The following is a 14,662-nucleotide window of genomic DNA, read 5'->3' on the forward strand; positions in this document are numbered from 1 at the left end:
TTAAATTGAAGATCATTTCCTCTTATTATTCTAAGCAAAGCATGATGTGACCTTACACTAAAAACTAGTCTGCCTAATTATGGTAGTTTTGTTCCATCAGTGAAACTGAAATGCTGGTTCATATAATTAGGGTTATTAAAAAAGGAATTTTCATTTTTAGTTTTAAAGGTAATTTGTTGCCTTGAGGTTGAAATGCAACAAATTAGACCTATGTACCTGAATGTTTTCATTTTGTGCTATTTGAAAGAAACAAAAAATACTCCTAAATTTTAGTAAGAAAGCCACATGTTGATAAGAGACAAAGAACCCCAATAAACCACAATTTATTCCAGGCATTCGTTAATGAAAATGTGCAAACAAAATTAATATTTATGTTTAAAAGCAGAAACAGAATTATCTTCTAAGCCCTTGATTAAGTAACAGAAATTACTTAAATTTCAACAAATGTTTTAAATTATATTCAACACTTCAGCAATGAACATACATAGTTTCAATACATCACTTTGAATGTTCACTGAATAGTTCAAAATAAAATCAATTAGAACCAGCTGAAACTAATGTGAATCCACAGTAATCACATAGGTTAATGACTTTCACAATGACTTATAAATAGAGGAAAGTCTTTGCCCTGGATTCAAACACAAGGATCATTCTGAATCAAATATGAAATAAGACATGAAAACTTAGATATTTTGCTGAAATGTTACTCCATTCCTAGCACAAAATGCTCTAAATCCCATTTCAACACACTGCAGGCCACATATCATACAGGTGACTGACTTAAACCTAGATTTACAATTGTCATTGCAGTGCCGGGGCCAAGTTCTGTTTTCAGTTACATCTGTGAAAACTCCCAAGCAATTCCTCTGAAGTTCTCTGGATCTGTACAGCAGTAACACAATCCCTCCTAGAAGCAAGTGGGAAAGAAATAATTCAAAATATTATGACTTCTTTTTTTTACAGTCCTTTACACTTTAAGGCTCTCCATTCAGACAATCATATTTGACTTCTCTTTTCATATCCAGCTCTCTTTTGTAAAACATGTATTGGAATATTCCCTGTTATTCTTGCCAGATTCTCTAGGCAAAATTCCCCAAGTGGCAGAGTCCCTTCAGTTAAACACAGGGTGTGTGAGCCATGCAAGGCTGTAAAACGGGAGTTGTTTATCCAAAGAAATATTAAAAGCAGGACACCAGTCCAAATCAAACAAAAGCACAAATACCTCTAAGTCGTTTCATGACTTCAAGTTCCAGCTGTAAAAGGCACAGCACTATGGGTTTATAAGGCCTAATACTCCGTAAGTATTTTCTTTGATGTAACTATGAAGTACTTAAAACACCACTGGGTTCTGTATGGTACATGTCACCATGGAGCAATAAAGCTGCTCTACATCCATAATCAGCCTTTCCAGAGACTGTAAGGTCACAGCAGCTGAAACAACAGAATACTTGATTCCCAGCCTTCAAGAGGCCCAGAGCACCTGTGCAGCCAGAGGATTCCCTAAAAGGCTCTTAACGTGGGGGTGTGCCTGGAAATTACAGCAAAGAAAACCCATCAAGCCCATCAAAGCCGCTGCCATTTTAAAACCTCATGTTACCCCAGCAGGTTATTATTATGAGACTTGATAAAATGCAGTATGGGGGCAGGTGGTAGGAAAGAGTGATAGTTATATTTGCCTGGCCAGGTTGGGTGCTCACTTGTATCCAAGCCACTCATCATTCCAAGACTCACACGGCCATCTAAGTCCACATGTAAAAGAGTCTACACAAGCACCAGGAGGGTTCCTCTTTTGTGATGACCACAGGATTATTCTTTTCTTCTTTCATAATTCCAACCCAAAAATACAGTGAAGACAACAGGCTCTCCCCCATAACCTCTGTAGGTGCCATATCAAGACTCATTACAGTGCCTGTGAACTTTACTGATGTCTGTGTTTAAAGCTTATGTTCCCTATTGCACCTTGACCTAAAAATCAAGAATTGTGAACTTCAGTACAGATGAGCTCTGAACAGAAGCTGGGTGTGAAAGGCTCCTTCCTCTGGAAGTAATGACGTTCAACATTAATTGAATTAATATCAAATAGAGTAAGTATCTTCTGACTGGCCTATAACACAATGCAATCTCATCCAGAATAAACACATTGTAACTATCAGATATCATCCCTGTTGCCCTGTACATACTTCTGCATGAGAAGGAAGGAAGCAGTATGAGAAAAAAATGCTCCTCTGAACACAAATCATTCATTTAAATTGCTCCCTTCCAGCATCAGACAAAAAGAGCTCTTTCTTTTTTGACGCAAGACCCTACAATCCAGCAGTCTCTGCCCCATTTCTTGGCAGCACCTGCATGGCAGGAGAGGGAAGAGAACAGTCATTTCCACCAAGACCTCTTGAGTCACCTATGTGTCCTTTCCCATGTCTACATGAAAATTCCTGAACTAGCAGATCTGCCTGAGTCTGAGGTGGAGGAGATGGGACAACCACAGGGCACAGCCACACAGCCTTCCCCATGCACTGGGGAGGTTTGGGGGAACCTGGGTTCCCACCTGTAGTAAAACAGCAACTCCTCCCCCACGTCAATCACATGAAAAAATAAAAACCACCTACACTACATAATAAAGAAAGAAAACAACAAAATTCCTATTCCTAACAGGGTCAGAGGTCAAACCCTCCAGAGCATGGTACAGATTTTGATTAAAAGCAATGCCTCAAAGAACACAAGAGCTTTCCAAATGGTAGGACAGACCTGACAGTCTTTTCTGCAACAGAGCCTCCTTTAACAGCATACATTACCAGACCAGGCCTTATGAATTATAAAGTCTCAAGGTAAGGAAGCCAGGCATCACACAAACACCTCACCCCAGTGACAACTCAATTGAATCAATTTACCTGCTCTACAAGGAGACACTTGAGTCCATCAGCCTCAAGGAGCACTTCTCTGCTGACATCATTTCAAGCACATCTTTTGATCAAACAGCCTGGCCAATGCCAATCATTTTAAAGTTATTTAACAGCAGAACTGCCAGTCACTTGTGCACAAATGAACAACACTAGAAGTATAGCTGGCTGAAAAGCAGAGAGCAAACAGAATAATTCATCGCATCCAAAGGAGATGGAATAACGTCAATTTTCAACTCACTCACAGGAAGTATCAATGACAAAGTTGGCATCTTCATATCAGACATAATCAATGTTATGCTTAAGTGCCAGAAAAATAAATTAGAAAATAAAACAGTACCTGCTAGCACATGAGAAATATTGATGACTACTTCTGCTAGTAATTGGTAGTTTGCTAAATTGTACTGTCACTGACGTCTATAAATATTTAAAATTTGGTAAAGAATTTCCTTATGTGTTTCACCCCTATATCCAAAACACACTGCAGAAATTACTGCAGCTTAAGAAGGAAGCTAAAGCTTTCTCTGTGTGTCTGTATTCAAGGGATATCTCTTATTTGTACACTTAAAAAGTGACTTAGTTTATGTTTGAAACAGTAAGTATTTGGATTCCATTCCACGCAATAAAAAAGTTTCAGTACACATTTAATACAGACTATTAAGGATTCCAGAGAACCTGGTCATATTTTACCTGTCAAAAAAACAGACTTAAGAAACTTGGTAAGGCATACCTAGGCATAAATTCGGGTTTTCACTCAAACAGAAGTGACAGAATCATACAGAAATTGCTGCTACAATTTAGCAGATGGTGTTATCCTAGAAATCAGAGCTGGAGACAGCAATAGTAATTTCTGCCCTTCATGTCCCGCTGCCTGCTAATTTTTATCCCAATTACATGGGATTGATTCTCTGAAAGAGTATTCCTGAATTTCTTACTGCATATATCAGATGGTGAAAATTAGAATAGTCCCTTTCCTGCTGGACTCCAGGGAGGTTTTCATTGACTGCCAGCATCAACTACACAGTTGTTAAATCCACCCTTTTCTTAAAAGTTACTCCTTGTTCGCATCAGTGTAATCACCAGAACAGACCTTCCTTTATTACTTCATGTTAATTTCTTCAGTTTGCCTTTCGAGGTACAGGTCAGAAACCTGCTATGTCAGGTGTCCCCGCTGATAAGGGACCTCGAGTGTTTGGGTGCTGCCGGAGGAGCTGCTGTGTAAGAAGCGCCACTCCCAGCATCAGCCTCCTCTGCCGGTACCAGGGAGCAGCCTATCGATCCTCCCGGCTCAGTGCAAAGCCCAGCTGGTTGCTAAAAGCCTCGGAGAGAGGTTTAGTGGTTTCAACTCTGTTTTTTTTTTAACAAATTATGAGTTCATGCTTTTTCATATGGTAACTGTGAATTTGGGAAGAGTTTGGGCTGTTCAGTATAAGCTTGGGTTTTCAGAGCAGCTAATCTCTAAACAAGATACACTCATTTTTTATGTGATGTGAACATGTAAGACAATGGTTATCCTTTACAAATCCAGAACACAAATCAGGACAAGGTATAGAAAAAAAAAAACCTAGTATCAAGGGAAAAAGAATGCTAAGTCAATGTTGGTCCCTGTGGCTATTACACATCAGACCCCATCTCAGTCCTTACTCAGACAGAATCTCTGTTGTCAGCCTGAGAGGTGTGGGAGTCAGTTGTGTCCTGGCTATGATTGCTCTCCCAAGCCCCACATCAGCTGTTCTCTCCACCATCCTTTGAACCCAACTTCACACAGCACAACAGCAGTGCACAAACACACAAGTAAAAGGGCCCCAAACAACTCAGAGAACCAACACTGTCATTTCACACAAGTCATACCTCTGCTTGTGCTTTCTCCATTTCTCAGGGATGTTGCCAGCAGACAGCCAAAACTAATTACTAATAGTCTGGGGTTTTTTTTCCACATCATCATTTTGGACACAGATACAGAAACAAGTATTCTGCCATCTTCCTTATTGAAGCTTAAGGTGAAGCAAACAACCATCAAGGATGGCCTATGCATACATGCTTCAGTGCAAGGATAGGACCTGGGCACCTCTCCCAAGCCCAGGTTCCTGTGATTTTGTTTCCTCAAGAAGCAGAAGTGTTAGGAGACTCTCTGAAATCTCTGGGCTAAATGTATAATACAGGTTACAAGTGTGTTTCACAGATCTACAGGTAAAATTTAAGGTGAAGGAGGCAGCTTGGGAGAAATGTCTTACCACATGGCTCCCCGTGCTTTCCCCTAATTTAGGAATACTTTTTTATATAAGCTAGATAGATTTGACTCTCTCCAAGTTCAATTCTGCTAACGTGCTTACATTGAGAAGGCAGTGTCACAGAGAAATGATTCAGCTTTGGGTGAAGGAGAGGAGAGAGTGAAAAGGCGGGGAGGAACCTTAATTAGCACATTCCTTTTAAAAGAAAAATTGGTGGGTTGTTTTTCTTTTCTTTTTTCTAACAAATCTGTCATTGTTGAGACTGAGGAAATTATCTTGTAACCAGGTAGGCTATCAACAGGCAAATATCCTATGGCTTAATGACTTATAGATCATAAGATACACACAGCCAGACCTTATTATACTTATCCTCTAGATCAAAGGGTTTTCACATAAATGGGGTGCAGTCTACCATAGCAGGGAGCTGCTGCAGGCCTTCAGGATTTTACTTCTTTAAAGTTTTGGTGATTACATAATCGCTTTTTTGTAACTGGAGCTCAAAGCATTGTGTGTAGCTAATGAGCAGGTAGAAGAAGGAAAACAGCTGAAAAGCAGTCTTGACAAACAGCTGTGGCAGTGTCAGTCCTAGCCCAAAAGGGTCAATCCCCTTATGAAACAAGTACTTAATCCTTTACAATTTTTAATTAAAAATCTACCAAAACTATAAAACTTTCTTAAGATTTTTAATGGGGGAGGGACCAAGGGAGAAGAGGGGGGTGTGTCATGCAGACCACAAGTTGCTTCAGTTGAGATGCTCACCCTGTGCAAAGCCATGTTTCAGAGCTGGGGGCTCCCACACAAACACCACCTCACAAGCGAGTGCTGCAGCAGGGACCCCAGCACGTACCTATTGCCCACAAAATTTAATTAACCACTGCTTCATTAGCAAAGGCTCCCTATGCTCCGTTGTAGTCCAGCTACACTTTGGCTGCACTTCAGCATCCTCTGAATCGAGAGAGTGAAACACAGGGCTCTCACCCAGCTCTGAGGTACTTAGCGAGCCCGTCTCCGCGCGGTCAGCATCCCCGGCCGGCAGCGGGGCTGCGGGCGAGCGCTGCCCAGGGCGCCTCTGCGCTCACTCACTGCCCACCCGAGGGCGGCAGGGGTAGCGCCCGGCGCTTCGTCCGGCTGGAGCGGGGCAGGCAGCCAGCTCCGCTTCCAAATACCAGCCGGTACCCGGGTGGCCGCCCGGGCGGGGGCCCGGCGGGGCCCAGCCGGCGCCCAGGCGGCGCTGCTTGCCGCGGGGGTGACAACGCGACAGCTCTCCCCGAGCATCCCTGCGGGGCTTTTGTGCCTGCTTGGGGCGGGGGCCTGGCCGGTCCTCTCCCGAGGCGGTGGGAGCGCAGCCCTGCGGTAGCATCCTCCCAGGGGCGGGAGGGGCCAGGGGGCCACGGGCGCACCGAGGGGCTGCGGCGGACGGACAAAGCGAGGAGGCAGGCGGGGACCCCCTCCATCCCCTCCACTCCCCTCCCCGCGGCTCCGCTGCTAGCGGTGCCCGCGCCGCAGCCGCCAGCCCCGCATCCCGCAGCGGAGGCAGGGCCCGGCGCTGCCCTGGCCCCTTCCCCGCGGCTCCCCTACCTGTTCGGAAGAAAGCATCCACCTCGGAGTCAGGGACAGCGCCTTCCTCCGCCGCCCCTTCGGCGGGATTCATGGCTGGGGGAGAGGCGGCGGCGAGCCCGGCGGCTGGTAACATCCAGTGAGTTAGGGAGGAGGAGAGCCGAGAGAGAGAGAGAAAAAAAAGAGGGAGGGAGAAGAGGAGGGAGGGAGGGATGGAGGCGCGTTCAGCTGCGAGCCCAACCGAGCGCCGTTCGGATCATCCCTTCCGCGGTGCCTGCGGGGCGGCTGCCCCGGGGCTGGGCTGCGCTGCCCCCGGGCTGCGCTGGGCGGTGCGGCCGGGGCGGGGTGCCGGTGCCGAGCCCCGCCGCCGCCGGCCCCCTCCCCTCCACCCGCTAGCCGGGGAGCTGCGGCGCCCCCCGCCGCCGGGGCAGCCCCTCTGCGGGGCGCGGCCGCTCCGGGCGGGGCGCGCCGGGCACAGGTGCGGGCACGGACGCCCCGCGGGGCTCCGAAGGGAATTTTTGTTTTATTCCCTACCCCTGTAAGCTCCGCAGGCGTATGGCTGTGCATCCCCGGGCTGCACCGCTGCCATGCCTCCCCCTCTGATGAACAGCTGCTGGGGCACGGCGCGGCGCTCGGCTGTTAGACGGGCAGGCACTCGGGGGGCGAAAGTGAACGCAGATCTGCTTATACGGACACAAAAAATTGTTCTTTGTTTTGGGGTTGGGTGGAGGGGTTAGGGTTTTGTTTGGTTTTTTTTATGATCAGGAGCTGTTGGGCACAATTGCTTTGGAAACGATCAGCAAAACTGCACGTTGTTGCAGGTATGCCTTCATATTTTATTCTTTACAGTCCTCGGTGACTAGAGAGCCAAAAAGGAGTTTGGAAAGCCAAGATCCTGGTCCCAGCTCAGACATTGATTCTGCTTGCTAAATGACTTTGAATTCTCTACTGTAGCTCCAATATTGTGATTTGGGACAATAATTGTCTCAAAAGGAGTGCTGTGAGGAATACTTGTTTGTACTCTGTTAGCCACTGAGTTAAATGTTCTTCCCTGAGCCCAGCTATCAAGATTTCAAGCACAGACAGGCAGATATAGATGAAGACAGATGTTTGCCATTTGGGCACTTTCTTTTCCTGTTCACCTATTTGAAGTTTCCCCAGCTCCTCATTATTCTATGATCGCATAACAGCTCTAAAATGAGCTTAAGGAAAAATGTTGCTTTTTCACCTAACCACCACTGTAAAACAGAAATGTTACTCTCACATCTCATAGTTGTTCATCTTTGCTTCCTCTACCATTAGAAAGAAAAAGCAACTGTTGGTGTGATGGCCCCTCTGGCTGTATTACCCTTGGATAACCCATCCTTGCTGCAAAATCCCATCCATCACTCTCAAGAACAGCATTCTTTTAGCCAGAACATCCCTGTGGCCTCACTGTCTTTATCCTTTAGGGGTAATGCCTAATCGTCATTCATTTGCCACTGAAAATCTCTGATGTTTAAGGGACTTGAGGACAAAACCTCTCCAAACCTCCAGCATGGAGGGATGCACTGGAGGACTTCAAAAGAGGTATCAGTCTAGAGCATCTTTAGGAAGAAAATACTTTGTCTAGCACAAGTGTCAGAGCCAAATGGTTTTAAGTGACACTGTTTGCATCAGTTCTCAATCCACAGGTAGTTTAGCAACTGAGATTAGCAGAACATTTTCTGTTTCAGCCCAGATTATTTTAGATGCCAGAGGAGTATGGATTTCCTCCACCTGATCTCTTCTCAACAGAACATAAGGGAAGGCTGGATTTGGATGTATATCACACTTTGCCTGCAGAAATTTAACTGTCAAAAGGGTATTGACCAGGCAGGATGAGCACAGAGATCCCAGTCACATTGCCTCTGACCTTACTGTTTACTACTCCAATTGAAACCGAATATGTCATGCCCAGGCACTCAGAAATAAGAGCAAACATCCTACAAAGACCCACCTAGATCCATTTTCTCATTCCCTCCCTCCTGATACCTCATGTAGTGCCATTTCCTATGCCTACCTCCAGCTGGTTTTAACTGAAGCCATTTATATTTTTATGTTTATGGATTAAAACAGATAATTTCACAACTATCTGCAGGAAGTAGCAAACAAAGTCTACATCCAGGCTGCCAAAGCTCATTACAGACCCCTGTGCAGCTTCTGACTCCTCTCCTTAGGACAACTAGGATGCCAGAAGCACCTCCATATCAGATGTGCCAGCAGTAGGGCACTACCACAGTACAAGGACCTGAGGAAAATCAGTCTTTCAAGCACCAGACTTTCTTCAGTGATGATTTACCCCTTGCACATCACAGCACAGTGATGCTTTCCCTCTTCTAGACTTAAACAAGTTCCACTATTTTGGATCCCATCTCAAGATCTCATTTCCGAATATTCACTAGCACAAAGCAAATTTGCTCTCCAAGAATCTTACATACAGATACATTCAGGAGTGTGAGCTTGGCAGCTGGGAAGAGTGTGGTTTCCTCATCAAGCTTCAAATCCACTCAGGATTTGGTACAACCTGGTTGATTTTAGAGTTAAAGCATTCTGGATCATCCTTAGATGGGAGTTACACATAAGCAAGGAAGGTTTAGCATCATCCAAAGGGAATTATTTTTGTCAATGACACAAATTTATATTCCACTTTCCTTAGGAACTCTGCAGATGTGTTCTACAGCATGAGGTGTAGGAATTATATGGAGTACAGAAAGCACATTTGTCTGTATAGCCTCCAATCAAAGGTGTTGGGAAATGCAGAGGGGAGGGAGAGCAGTTAATTTAGCTTACCTGCCATCCCAATACCTACACAGATTCCTGGTTAATGGTTAAACCAGTGAAAATACTCATATTTAACCATATAAAATACCAGTATCTTCTGAAAAAAAAAAAAATGTTCTTCATAGAAAACCTGCATTGCAATGTGGATTGTCCCAAATCTCTCATAATTTAAAACAAATGGGAACTTCCACTTTTTAAAGAATAAAAGTGTTTGGAGACTTTTTTGTTAAAGTCTACCAAGACTTAGCCATGTCTTTTTCTTGCTCATTTCTGCTGTGTAAGACACAGCAAGTTTGTTCTTCTCTGCTTGCAGCTCCACTGGCCAGGGAAGCCCTGCCCAATTTATTCACTGTTTTCATGGCTTTATCATAGAGGCAGCAGTCCTGCTGTGACATTTTACACACCTCTCATATGCACACACCATGGCAATGCAGGATGGGCAGTACTACAGTCCAATATCAGTAAACTTCAGTGGAAACCTAGACACTGAGTGAGCTACTGTTTTTCTTAACACTGCAAGCAGAACAGGGCTGTCACTGTAAAATATCATTAACAACTAGGACCCACCATGGATTCAGCTCAAGTCCCAGCAATGAGTTTACAGCTTTTGTTGTTCAAAGAAGAGCTGTTAAATATAGAATGAAATACTATCTGCAATGTATAATTCCCTTTTTAGATATAATGCTGAAGGCACCTACAGTTTCCTAGAAAAGCAAAACATGGAAAAAAACCCTGTAGAATTACGTAAGCCAAAATACAGTAGTTTCACTGACAGACATTGCTTTAATCTTTTGCATAGCTCTACTTGACAAATACCTCAATCCTTACCAAACAACTTCATTTAACTAGGGATGACTGTTCTTTTTTGACAGCTCCTAAAGCTGCTCAAAGATCAGAAAGTGTCACACAAGCTTTTGATTTAGGGCCTTTGCTACGGTCAAGTTTTCCAATGGGATGGCAATAGGTGGTATCTGAGATGAAACATTTTTTAGCTAAATCTCATGAGCTTGCATGCTACAAGATGGGAGGAGGGAGAAGAATGTGAACAAGAAATAAGTAAAATTTATCTTTCCAAGACAGCGGATCCAAGACAGGAGAAATATATGTGATGGCTCCAGGACAGCTGCACTGCTGGAATCTGAGCAGAACTCTGAGAAGACAAAGACAGAGGCTCAAGAGTCCAGTGTTACAAAAGACAGTACATGACAACAAGAGTTGTCATTCAAAAGAGACAGGTAGAAAAACCAATCTGCCAGACTCAGCAGATGAGCTGCAGTCTGTGAGTTGCTGCAGAGACCATTGCTTGTGCAGAAGTCCCTCCCATTCAGTGACACAGCAATGTCTAAATAGAGAGTGTTTTTAGGAGGTGGGATCAAGAGAAAACCTGAATAATAGAGCAGGAAAATCTAAGTCTTAAAAGCACCTAAGGCTGCCTTGTTAATAAGTTATTCATAGGTACATTCTGGGTATGTGAGAAGAATTTCTCACACCTGTTTAGGCCTATGTCTAGGTATTAGACTTGAAATTACTATGCTCTTATATGGGACCAGGCACAGTGGGGTGGAAATTTCCACCTGTATTCTAGACTATCAGGGATCCTGCAAGGGAAAATCTGCAAGTCCCTGGAAACAGGGTGTTCAGATAAGCCTCCAGGGCAGGATGAAGGAAGCCGAAGACATGCTTCATATGCTTAAACTCAAATGCCCATATATATGCCAAAGATTCTTTCTGGCTCAACAGCATGCACACTTTAAGGCTGGCTTTGCAGCACCCGCATTCACACTCACACATGTGGCTTAGCTCTACTGTTTGCTCAGATGTGGAACAGCTGTATGGACAGGCATAGAGCAAGCTCTAATACCATGCCAAAGTCCCTGTCCCAGTATCATTCCTACTCTTTTTATAGTCCCCCTCTGGATCACAGCTGAAGTGGGAATGTCTGCTCAGTTGCCATCTATTCTCCTGCTTTCAGAGCTGACACAAATTCCAATTTCCCCAAGCTTGCACAGAAAGCTGAGCAATAATCACTTCTCTACAGAAACATCACTCAGAAGAAAGCAACAGCAATTAGCAAATCAATTTACAAAATATAAAATATTTTTATCATGGTAGCAGTGCAAAGGTTTACTAGTATCACCAGTCAGACAAATGTGTCTCTTCCATAAGTTCCAGAACTGCATTTGTCACTCTGGCCACAGAATCTTAGACTGAATTAGCAACAAGCAGAACAGCTGATGCATCCAAGAAGACTACACAAGCCTTAGCTAAGCTTACAGATACAAATCTGGAAGAGCCAACAGTAACTGAAGATTCTTTTCTCCTTGGTAACTTATTTGGATTAATTTTTTAAATAAATTGCTAATCAGTGCTAGTGGATCACAGATTCTGTTAACTAATGAAATAAATAAATCTAAACACAAAAGTGGTATTCCTCAGCCAGGCTCCATTTGCTACATCAGGCTTGAAAAGCAAACCTTGTGCTGGCCAAGTGTACACTGTAGTTTTACGTACATAAAGAACATCAGTCTTAAGCACTGTTAAGCTGGAACATTTTATTCTGAGTTTCCTGCAAACTTTTAATCCTGATTCTGAAGTCCTGCCAGATTCTTAGTGATACTGAGCAGTACTTATTTACCGGTAGCTCCTAAATTCCAAGCAATCTCTCAGTCAAGTTTTGACCAGTGCAGAAAGAGTTACAGAACCAGACTAGAAAAAGGAGGTATTAAATATTGAAGTGTTTTTGGGAAAAATGTAAATGTACGTAGTAGCTATTCATAAAACCAATTTTAAAGTGAAGCATGCATTAAAATTAAACAGTGACTACCACTTTATTACCACAAGCATTCATTTCAATGCACTTGTAGGATACTAATTTCACACATGGTTGGACATAAATACTAACCTGTTTTCCATTTCACCAGTATAAATTAGTGTGAGAAAGAAGTTTCTTGCTGTGATAAAACTAGTAATGGTGTATGCAAAAACAAAAACAATGTGAGCCTGGTTTGGTTATTTATTTTTTTTACACAAAGTTAGAAAACTAAATTTTGGCTCTGTAAATGTGCCATAATGTTTAATCCTTGGATTCTCCTCAAAAGCCCTAGTAAACTTAAAATTAATCAGCTAACACATCAAATGAGTCATGCATTCCTATTGAATCAGGTGACAACCTTTCAAAATCCCCTAGAACTCCATACTACAAAGTACAGTCCTTGAAAATCCTACCAGGAGCCCCTGTAACTGGCAGCTGTTTATCCAGCTTAGTGCTTTGCAATAGCTGTAACACTGAAAATGTATATTGTGATGTTCATACCACTCCACCCACTAAGAGCAATGTTTTTTCCATTAATTATCCAAAATAATAAAGTTAATCAAATACATTTTATTTTGCTATTAAGCAAAAATCCCAGTATTGCTCATGTAAGAAGACTTATCTACAAATCCTTACCTGAGGAACTGACAGAAGATACCCCTCAGTGGTATTTTCTGAGGCAGGTGGGTTTTTTGTGTTTTACTTTGGGGGGGGGGGGGGGGGGGGGTGGCACGAGGGAGCGGGGGGAGGGAGGAGTTAAAAAAAGTTGTGTTGTTGAAGGCAGCAATAAGAAATAAGCAATAACTGCTGAGATCAAATCTGATGCACTGGAGTCATTCAGTGAACTTTGAGTTTTCCCCCACACTCCTGCAGGCACACACAGCAGTTCTTGCAGCCACATCTCAGAGGCAGCCATCACTCCTCCTGACACCGGGAGCAGGGCTCAGTTACTCAGTGTCTCCCTGCTTTCAAGTCACCACTTCTCTCCAGAGGGCTTTAAGCACCTTGCTGAGCACACTTCCACTTCTGTAATTTTCCCCAGGTATATTTTCAGCCTCATTTGCAGCTATAGCTGGAAAGGTTCTAGATGTTCTCCTTAATTTATTATGTTCTTGGCTTTTTCTTTTCCACTAATAGCAGGTCACCTTTCCCTACTGCCTATAAACAGAGATTCACAAGGATGGAGAGTAGCTCCAGCTTCCTCCCAGTATTGCTTGCTACAGGCAAGTGTGATGGAGGGGAGATGTTGGGACACTGAGCATACAGGAAAACCACATGTGACTGCAACCAGAAACTTGTAAGTAGACAAAGAGGAAGATGTGCCCACACAGCCCTATCCTTGTGCTTCCCAGAAACCCTGGGGGATGAGGGGCTGAGAACTAGCTTTCCACCCCTCTCCATAGTGGCTCCAGACCTGGTACTTACCTACCTGCAGTGTGTGGTACTTCAGATCTCTGTTCAAACCCCTGCTTAGCTCTGAACTTTAAAAGTTGGTCTCTACTGCCACCATATCTAGTTCAGAGTATCTTATATTTCTCATGCATTAAAAGGTATGGGATGGATTCCTATGGCTCCCTAGGAGACCTAGAGAGTCAGGGATGATAATGTACATGTGGTATGCTGAAGATTCCTGATGAGGTTTGTGCCCATTCCAACAATTGCAAGAATTGATGTTTTTCACCCTAGAAGAGATGCTTCAGTGGCAGAACACTCAAGAAAGAACCTCTATATAATTTGAGTTTTCAATACATATTGCCACTTTGATGTCTGTATTTTTAGTTCCAGTGCTGATGGGGCCAAGATTCATACAGAAGTGTGAGGATCTGGTGTGCTGACAGCTTAGAAGCAGACAAAATTAGGAACCAGATGGGAAGTCACAGATGATACTGTTCTGCAGAAGGGGCAAGACAGTATCTGCAGATACTATTTTCAAAACAATATGTTCCAAACCACTGTGACACTTGCTCTGAGAGGGAGGTCATTTATATAACAGCAGGTAAGACTGACATACTTTCAGCAGAAGAGCTGCCTTCAAGCTAGGTGTTTCTACAGCCCCATCTGTCAATCTGATAGAGGCTGGTATCAAAATTGACCTCCAGGAAAGCTGTGCTATAAATTCTTTAGGACCACACATGATTCTGAGTATCTTTGAAAACCTAATGCCTCACAGCTGCTGGAGCTGAAGTACTGCCTTCCTTCAAAGAGTAAACCCTCTGTGGTCATCTGGATCTGTTTAGAAACACCGATATCTGCTAAAAAGAAGCACTCTGTATCACTGACTGATCTAATGAATCTAGAAATTGTACACAAGAACCAACCATCTTCCTTTCCTTGCCTGTGTCATGTCAGCTCTTCCCTGTGCT

General features: G+C 43.6%; 1 protein-coding gene across 11 annotated transcripts in view; it reads right to left on the reverse strand.

Annotated features, from left to right (window-relative positions):
- KALRN (kalirin RhoGEF kinase) overlaps positions 1-7,074 on the reverse strand; it is a 472,671-nt gene extending 465,597 nt beyond the window's left edge. For all 11 annotated transcript variants that reach the window (XM_041473008.1, XM_041473009.1, XM_041473012.1 and 8 more), the window contains exon 1: positions 6,707-7,074. In XM_041473008.1, the coding sequence (XP_041328942.1) occupies positions 6,707-6,821 (115 nt within the window). In that variant the 5' untranslated portion in view covers positions 6,822-7,074. The remainder of the gene's footprint in view (positions 1-6,706) is intronic.
- Between the last annotated feature and the right edge of the window lie 7,588 nt (positions 7,075-14,662).

The sequence above is a fragment of the Pyrgilauda ruficollis genome, unplaced genomic scaffold (assembly GCF_017590135.1).
Source record: "Pyrgilauda ruficollis isolate IOZ18807 unplaced genomic scaffold, ASM1759013v1 scaffold3, whole genome shotgun sequence".
NCBI classification, from domain to species: domain Eukaryota; kingdom Metazoa; phylum Chordata; class Aves; order Passeriformes; family Passeridae; genus Pyrgilauda; species Pyrgilauda ruficollis.